This window comes from Argopecten irradians, chromosome 3 (assembly GCF_041381155.1).
Source record: "Argopecten irradians isolate NY chromosome 3, Ai_NY, whole genome shotgun sequence".
Classification (NCBI taxonomy): Eukaryota; Metazoa; Mollusca; class Bivalvia; order Pectinida; family Pectinidae; genus Argopecten; species Argopecten irradians.
This window is the reverse complement of record NC_091136.1, coordinates 36,402,767-36,412,824: the sequence shown is the minus strand read 5'-3', so window position 1 is coordinate 36,412,824 and position 10,058 is coordinate 36,402,767. Positions and strand designations below refer to the sequence as shown.

At 35.7% G+C, this 10,058-nt stretch overlaps 1 protein-coding gene across 1 annotated transcript; it reads right to left on the bottom strand.

The window, feature by feature from the left end:
• Positions 1 to 5,964: 5,964 nt before the first annotated feature.
• On the bottom strand, positions 5,965 to 7,600 carry LOC138320030 (sex peptide receptor-like). The gene has a single exon (XM_069263123.1). The coding sequence runs from the start codon at positions 7,193 to 7,195 to the stop codon at positions 6,053 to 6,055; it is 1,143 nt and encodes a 380-aa protein (XP_069119224.1). The 5' UTR covers positions 7,196 to 7,600; the 3' UTR covers positions 5,965 to 6,052.
• Between the last annotated feature and the right edge of the window lie 2,458 nt (positions 7,601 to 10,058).

Sequence of the window (10,058 nt, the reverse complement as noted above, 5' to 3'; positions counted from 1 at the left end):
GTGATAATTATGTTATCATAAATGTCACATAATATCATTAATTGTATCGTTAAACATATTGCATCATTGAGACGTTAACATATTGTTCATATTGCATTATGATTATTCCAACTCGTAGTTTAAAAATAAGTTTTACTTATATAACGCCATCGACCATTTCTGTGATCAGAACATCAACAGACCATGTAATTAACTATTAGGTCAGTCTTGTGAACTGACGAAACGTTCAATGACGTGTCATGTCATGTGATGCATGCATATTACAACGAGGCATCACGTCGACTTATGAATGATTTTAATTAAGAGGTGCTGGCGTTCATCTTATATACTACTTGTTCGTGTTTTATTAGTCGGGCGTGACTGACTAATGTGTGAAACAATGTATAATCGAAAATTTAAATAATGTCAAATATACTTCATAGTGCTATCTATATGGTGATCGTATAGCGTGGTTGTTTTCATCCAGTTGGTCGGATTTCTGGCACTGATGTAAGACTTCAGAGATCACTACTAGCCAATCACCTGGTTTTTCTTTGGGTACTCCCACCTATTTTTGACCCTTCTATCGGTTACATCGAGGTTATCCAAAGTGTGTTCCATACATTTATTCGAGAAGCCCTAATTAAGAAAGATCCAGTTCTTCTGATCAGCACTGGGCACAAAGAACGACCAATCATCAATGTCCGATTAATGTGACTGGATGTGATGTGATGTCCAAATGACTTAAAGTATTGGCTTATCCCTACATCATTTTTTAAGTTTATGCCTTTGTTAAAACTTCATCATTTTACATTATATTTCTGGATATCGTTTTATTCATCTATGAAATAAAGCTGTTTTAATTACTTTAATAATATCAAACTTTTTGTAGTAGGTCTAGCCTGCTTTGGTTGTCGTATTGTAAAGCTTCCCTCACCAGCCTAGTCCTAGAGAGAAGACTGAAACAGTTTATAAGTTGCAGTGATAACTTATCAAGACGTATCATTCTTCAACAAGGAGAACCTTTCGATTGGTTTGTTGAATGGACTTTTAACCGTAGCACCAGACGACCTCCCCTGTATGCAATGTGTTGTATGCCTGAATGTTTTGTGGTTTAATCGTTTTGTATCTCTTGTTAATAATGGAGCTCTTGCCCTTTTTATAGTGTTATCACACTGGTACTTGCCACACGATTATAGATATACGGATTGGGTTCATTTTTACCCCAAAAGTGAGTAGCAATAGCTTAATTATGTGCGAAATGCTAATTACATCCATGACCTATTTAATTTGTAATGGGTATTTTTTGTTATTGCTGTTATAGTTGCCATGGTAACCACCCGAAATATGCATAACTTAAGCAATCGTGCTGATATGGTTATTATTGGACTACTGTTTGATACATCTTTTTTTTAAAACAATAGAAGGGCTCAATCTTGAACAAACTTAATATTTACTGTTTATATGCAAGAACTAAAGATACATCTTTAGGGATGTGAAAGATGGTTTTTGAAATGAATATATGAATACCAGATAAGAAATGTGGTATTAATTGGCCAAAATTGACTATGTTGATTTATGCATAATAAGTACGGTTACCATAGCAACTACATGTAGAATGATGCAACACTACCATACCGATGGCATCATACATGTACTCAATGTATGGAATCCAACAACTTAATCACTAAATAGCAGGTTTTTGAAATGTATAGGCTAGTGCTTTCAGACATTAGACTATCAATTCGATTATGTAGAATATGAACATGATATTTTTCAATCATTTCATGAACACTTATGATCACATTTAAAGATCTTTTAATGTTAAAGGTTCTGAAATCAGAATGTTTTAAATTAACCAATCCACATCCGTTTACATAGTGCAAACGTACATCGCTAGTATCACTCTTATGGTCAAATAGCTGCAAAATTGTAGCTCAAAAGACTTTTAGACAGATAATGGTGTCGTCTTTAGAAAGGTATAGTAGGCCGGGTACGTATATTTATTTTAATGGTCAAACACTTGTCCCTTTTGTATAGTTCCCACACCGAATCGAGTCCGACTGCATTGGAGATGTGGTTTAATTCTACGGTTCTGAAAAGGTTTCAATTTTGGGCACACTATGATCGTAAAAGGCGTCTAAGTTTATTATCTTATCTTTTCTGTTATTTCTTACTCATAATTTCTTTCACTTGCTAACTTCTCCCTTGACATCACCTCACTTTTAGCCATGAGTGTAGCTCTCTCTCTCACTCATGTGAGGAAGGCTATGGATTCTGTTCTCTGGACTATACATATCATAGTCTATATATAGTGACTGTTTCTGCTCCTGCTTACTGCTCAGCATAAATTGTCAGTATAATGTGACCTTGGAGTGTGTTGCTTGGTGTCTTCGGCAGCATACTTCTGTGGTATAACACTATGAAAAGGGCAAGAGTTCCGCTATCACAAGGAGACACGGCACGTATAGACCACTGCTTCCTATACATAAAAATATATAGAGGGAGCGGAGTCCTTAAATCATCCTTGCTGTTAAATGCCGATACAATCAATATCTATGCCGTATTCTGGTCGTAAGTAATGTACGAACATTTTTAAAATCACTTTTCATTTACTTTTGTTCTAAAGGAACAGTTATACCAACATATCTATAAAGTAACCACAACTAAGACAAGGAGTAAGTTTCGGCACACAGCCACCAGCTTAAACTAGTAAGAAAAGCAAGAACAAGACGTAATACACGTATTTCTTACAGAGAAAGAGAGAGAAAATCGGTTATCAATCACGCAGTAACGTCAAATTTCAAACTTTGATGGGAGCGGTTGCCATACCAACCAATGTTTTGTGTCAATAAAATATTGACATTTTTTAATATATCATTATTAAAAAGTTAAATAAATATATAAGTTGTATAATGGATCGGATCTTAGAATAAATTTCTACCTTTAAATCGTGCTAAAAAGCACATCGGTATGGACATTTGATAATGCAAACCATAGAAGAAATTGTATTTTATAAACTCGTTTATATGTGAACCTATATATAGCTACTGCAACCTTGTTCACGGTATTGACTTTTCATTCCGTTAGGTTTCCCGTAAAATACAATCTGAAATATCCTTTCAATAGACCAATTTACTTGAAGGCGGCTTTGTTATTCTGTAAGCAATGCTTTAAAGATAAGTGTTTACCTTAGACCGCTACTCTACAGAAAAAAACATTCAAATGGCGTTCAAAATTAGAAGAAATGAAACAATGATCATCTTGGTTGACATCAATATCACTGACCCTGGTTTATGACTGCTACAAAAAGCGTGTACGGCTGTGTGGTAGCATGATTGTTATAGATACGATTTGCGATAAATGACATAAAAGACGTGACAAAATTAAAAAAGACATGTATATATATTTAGTGAAATCCAGTGTTTCATTAGATAATCATAATCATTACAGGTGACAAAACATGCTGAATTTGTACATATAAACACTTGCTAGCGTTAACTCTAGTCTGGGAACATGGCGCTATTGACTGTCAGTGGAAAGAGAACATACTTATATTTTATCTTGTGTTATTTATTTAATTAAAGAAACTATGTCGAGATTATTTTAAATGATCATTTTTCCGTTCGCGTATAGCTGGTTATTTTTTCGGGGGCGGTATAAGCGGGACATTGCTTATAATCGCGTATTTGATCCGTGAAATATTGAGAAATGAATCAATTATATAGAGCCTGAGAGCCAGATAAAGAAAATTTACAAACCGAAAAAAAATTGATTTTCTCGATTTACAAACCGGTTAAATTTGATTTTTCTGCTTTTATATACCGGTTAAATTTGAATTTTTCGTTTTATAAACCGGTAAAATTTGATTTTCTCGTTATATAAACCGGTAAAATTTGATTTTCTCCTTTTATAAACCGGTAAAATTTGATTTTCTCCATTTATAACGTTATTGATTTCCGGTTAAATTTGATTTTCTCGTTTTATAAAACCGGTAAAAATTGATTTTCTCGATTTATAATTTATAAACCGGCTAAATTTGATTTTCTCGTTTTATAAACCGGTTAAATTTGATTTTCTCGCTTTTGAACCGGTAAAAATTGATTTTCTCGCTTTTAAACCGGTAAAAATTGGTTTTCTCGATTTAAAAACCGGTTAAATTTGATTTTCTCGATTTATTAACCGGTTAAATTTGATTTTCTCGATTTATTAAACCGGTAAAATCTTATTTTCTCGTTTTTCAGCTAACACGCGAAAACTTTGACCCACGTAAATAACCGGCTATACTTTAGTTTTCTTCCTTTATCAAGATGACACACTCATCTTTGAACACTAACGAGGGTTTGCAATGCGCCACGCTACTGGTGTGAGGGTATGACGACTAACGGAGAATTAGACTATGGTACACTTAAAGTTACTGTAGTGGAATTTATTGTTAGTCTCCGCCACTGATATTTATCGGCAAAATCGATAACAACTGAACAAAAGCATATTTACTTCAGGTTTCCCTTTTACTTGTTGATGCTTAATGCTGACATTTACCTCTGTCAGACCATTCTTATTCTATAAGACCGTGATATTCTATCTCGTGACAATTAATGTATCAAACGTACAGCAAATAGATAAGACGTCACTCAGGTACGGTCATAACAATCGGTTAATAACTTTCAAAATCAAAATGCAATATAGCGGTGATGGTAGGAACAGTGTAAATCATAAGAGTTAATGACGTAAGCAAAGCCACGTCGTTTTTTGGTTTGGACGCATGCAAATTCCCTTAACTGATGTCATACGTTCATTGCTTAAGAACTGGTCATGCGTGATGCCTAAAGCTAATCATTTACATTGTATTAGTAGCTTATGACTCTATTTGATGCTAAATACGTATTGGTACAGGTATATGACCCCTGTCCGACTTTACATGCTAATAACTTATTGGTATAATATAACCGCAACTTGACGTCATAAGGTAATTTATTCATGCCTTAATGAATTCTAAATGCATAGAGAGCCTTTGTCTGACAATACAGTTTTCATTGGGTGTTCTGGTTTTAACTCTCATCGGCAAACGTCGAGCTTCTTAAAAATATGCACATAGAATGATTCAAATTCAATTTAGCTGAAACGTTTTACGTGTATTATGCAATAACAGCTTCCAACCGATGTTCAATTAAAGCTAAGATCTGAGATTTCATTTTGCCATATTAATTACAGTGAAACGTCCTTTTGATGCTCTCTGCTAATTAAAGTATCAGTTTTTAATAACTTACATAATTAGAATCTAGAATAAAATCAAATGCAGCAGAAACACCGTATGTGCACACCATGCAGTTTACTCTCTTTGTTAACGGTGCATTAGCGCTTCTATAAAACTCAAATACGAGATTTTCTTTACCAACATTCATTTACAGAGAAACGTTTTACTAATACTTGCAGCTAATCAAAGTTTTTGATCTTTTGTTAAATGGGCGTATGCACTAAATGAAAGAGTAGAACGGATGTAGATCCTGTAGTAGTGTTGATTTAGACGGTGTTAGCGATCTAATAAGAGATGGTGGGTATCTCGTATAGATGACCATTAAGAGATATTACCTGTCTACAGGCCCCCATTATTTCTCGCCAGGAGAGCGGGAGAGTCGTGGAACCACTTAACACTAGAAGTGTATGTTCAAAGGGAAATGTAATATATTTTGTCATCTTTGGGTAATATGTTCAGTACTGATTGTAAGCATTTCATTTGTAACAGGGCGAGAGTAGAATGCCACCGACAGGGTTTGAACCCGCAACCACGGACTTACTGGTCCGCCTCTCTACCAACTGAGCTAAAAGGGAATTCCCTCTAGCGCGAAGCTAGAAGGCTACAGTATGCACTTTAAAAAAGCAAACAACTTACCTTTCGTGTAATCTGTTGCTGTTATACCATGTATAAATACATCACATATGACATAAATCATAAATAAAACCATTACTCTCGTATCCATTTTATTTTCCAACTATATCGTATAATATGAATGATGAATCGTATATATACATTTGGATTCTTCCGAGTTGCTACACTGTGCTTATAACACTATCAAACCTTGGTTGTCATGCTGATCTTATCGTCCATGATCATGGAGGGAGGGGGTATGTTTTTAGAACAGCGAGTATAAGAGCGTGGACTTCCCCCTCCACAGGATTTACTACAGCACAACTTACGGAGCGTCGCCTTGAACTCAGCACTCATGCTACAGTATAGAAGAAAGTTCAAAGGGTAAGAAAATATAATCACCAGGTTGGCTATGATCTCCACATATTTTAATGTTTTTGGGTCGATGATATGATACCCAAACATGAAGGGAAACGCATAGAGAAGTTGTATTATCCCGGCAGGAAACTCTACGAGGAGTGTTATCATCGCCATAGAGATTATCATAACGGTCACCCGAATGTTCTCTTTCACAGTAGCATGGTTGCTCTCGGCATTTGTGTGTAGCTGTAAACGTTTGTTTGTCACTGTCTGAAGGCCATGTAAAATTTTGCAATTGAGAATAATAAGCGATACACAAGGCACAAATTGGATGAAGATAATCCGTATTCCTAAATAAGATGAAAGGTATATAGGTATATTTACCCAAGAGTAATAGTTACGCTTGCAGTATTCTATCGTCGTGTTGGTCCAAGGGTCAAAGTACACATTATTTTGGTACTCAAGCACAAAAAAGCGACACATGTGGACCACCAAGGCCATAAGGTATATGAGAACAATACATATCGTGGTATAGCGAAGAGTGCACCAACCTCTTGCCTTGAACGGTAGACACACGTAAAAATACCTCTGTAGAGTTAGGTAAACAGTCAGCCAAATGGACGCCGTATGTGAGATGGTCGGAAGGTAGAGCGCTATCCAATCCATGGCTTGGCACCAACCAAACTTTAACGCATAGTTACCAAGTCCGTAAGAGTAGAAATAAAATGGAGCTGGTAGAACTAAGGTTAGGGTATCAGATACCGCTATCCCAACAAGTCCAGCTTGACTGGCCCCATACGTCTGCTGCCGACGCAGGACGGCGATGACGACGGCGTTAGTTAAGAGCACAACAATGGCGAGGGCCGGAACGACGTAACCGTTGATGATAATTAGGTAGGTATTATCGTCACCCATTGTTGTAACATTCGTTGAATCTTCGCTGTTGTTATACTGTGATAAAAAAGTATAGGACGAATTAAAAGCCATAAGAAGTAAATTATTGTGCTATCTCCGATGACATTTTTGTTTTCTCTTTTCAACTTTAAAGAACTAATGAGTTTCAAAATGATATATCAACTGTAAATCCAGTATCACTTTTATCGAAACGTTCGTTGTGGTTGAATCGTTTAAGTTTGAAATGAAATCACCTCGTGTATGCTATGCCAATACCAATGAGTAAGTCCATGCTAGCGTCAGTTATTTCTAAAGTTTAACCAACACTGGCTAGTTCTAGGACTCCTCCATGGATCCGACTATTGCTCTGTTCCGATAACCAGGACACTGGAGACATGCGGTCCGACTCTTTATCTTTGTGCCATTGCATAAAGAAATGTTGTCGGCGATTTAAATAGTCTAGTTTTTCAGAAATACTTTCGCTGGAGAAGACGGAGAGCTTTCCGCGCGAGGCATTATTTCCAAGTGATGTTTGTAAGCATTTGTAGCTAGTAGCGTACCGGCTTGTCCTATTGATCATGGCCACCAGCGGCCAACACAGGCTTTCCTTACAAGAGTCTCTCTGATTGGCTTATAGACCTGTTCATCATCCAAACAGCCGTCATAAACCCAACCAAATCGAAAACGCCAAATATGACATAATTCACGTCCGTAAAAGCAATCCGTCGCATTCCATGGCAATACATCAGGCTTAGTCCTGAAAGGCTTGTATCAAATATTTTCCGAGGTTATCATACAAAATACAGAGTGATACAATATTTCGTCTCAGAGAAGTTGAAACAGATCATTGCTCTCGATGATTAATTTTCTTTACTAATTATAGCGTCTTCAATTATTAAGACAAAATGTATGACAGAAACCTAAATCGTTTTTATTTTCTTTAGCTAGTCTATTGCTTCATCTTGGACTGAATGTTTTAGCTACATTATTATCCCGCGCAATATTTTCGTTCTGATTTTGTCATTGAAAGTAATTGTTTGTATTCGTACCAACGACTCCTATATCCCTTTTCTCAGCAATAGCACTTAAAACAATTTAGATCATTTCAATTATATTTAATATGTGTGAAACATAATTCTACACTCATCGGTCGCGTATTGTACCGAGAAGAGAGTATGACGGGGTCTTCTTAACAGCTATAGCGTGACAATGTGCGTTTGAAATCCGTCTTCTTACATCAACGACTAAATATGTTATGTCATATAATCTGTTAAAAATCTGTTAAAAAACATCCCCTCCCCCACCCCCCACCCCCCCCCAAAAAAAGGGGGGGGGGAGGTTTATTGTATTTTCTCTAGTAATTTGTCACTGGAATGCGATTTGCGGCTTTTTCAGACATTATATAATCATTTGTTTTTAAATATTTGATGTACCGAATGTAGTTAAAAAATAACTGACATTAAGCTATGTATATTTTATTCAGAATACAATTGATGTCAGGTTAAACCTAATGAAACACTAGTTGTCTAGATGGATATTTTTGGATATTAAAAATCTACAATTGTTGAAACATTCCAAAACTAGTTTTCAAACATTACTGCTATAAAGAGAAATAGAAAATTGCTTACATACTCTGTTAATTTCCAGACGCGCTTCAACACAGATGAGCATGTATCCCCATGGAATCCAAGGTTTATAATCCAAGGTTAAATGTTGAACCTTAACTTTGCGTTTGAAACTCGAACTGACGTTTCTAGTCTCTGTGGATATGGACCATCTCGTACATTAACCGTTAGAGCGGCAGCCTTAGGGTTAATTTTCCTCGTACAATGTTTCTACAGCTGCTCCAAGACAAATCGAAACACAATAGAACATAAACTTTAATTTTCTAATGATGATATACTGCCTGCGCTGGTAATGTATGGCTGTACGACACCATATCTCAGATCCGGCGTAGGAATCTGGTGTCTAATCTACCACTATTGAAATACTAACCACACGATATTATCCGCGTGAATCCTAATACATAAGATACTGTCCGAAGATTTATGGCTCAACAAAGGTCGTAGAGTGACGGACTGGAGAAAAAACTGAGTATATTTAGGGATACATTTGTCTTAGTGTTCTCGCCTGTACTCCATATCTGATTTCAATTATAGATGAATGAATTGTTGAACAAAAAAAATATTCAATAGACATGTAAATATTTCCTTTCCTAGAGGGATTCACACCTACATTTCCATATTAAAATTTTGACAAACTTTCACCTCTATCACATTAGTTACAGATGTATTCATCATTTACTCATTGATACCCATCAATCATTCATATCCATTCAAAATAAGCAATGATAAATGGTAAATTAATTGATACTTGTATATTGTACATTAATTATTATACGAAGTGTTGAATTTATTTTAAACAGATATCTTTACTGATATTAAAATTTAGCACTATTTTTACAACAATTTATTCTTTAATAGTTTTTTTTTATATTCTGAAACCACGTGTTTGTTATTGTGGTAAAAGTGTCGAATGTTATTTACGCCATATTATGATCGCATTAAGTCCCTTATGCAATACTAAATCTGTGGTTAGTTTACTGTATTTGTAAAAGATTGTTCTAGTATCATGTCTGTCTCTTGAATAATCAAGATGACTATCTAAAAATGTTGAATATAAATAAACAAGTTGTACCTCATTGCTCTTTGTATTAACATCGCCAACACTACATTTCACGATGAACAGAAAGCTTAGAAAGAGTAGATTCAAATATAGAACACTTTGTTCGATGGCGAACGCTCGGCAATTTTACCAAATAAGCTTACAGTCGTATCTGCATCTGTTCACATAACAGCCAACTAGCATTAAATGACAGCGCCTTCAGACCTGTCGATGGAGTATTGGATTTAACTTGCATATCTACTGCAATTGTGAGAGAATTTCGCCCGATTGA

Excerpts from the sequence above, each read along its gene's own strand:
- LOC138320030 (XM_069263123.1), bottom strand. The coding sequence starts at position 7,195 with ATGGCTTTTAATTCGTCCTATACTTTTTTATCACAGTATAACAACAGC.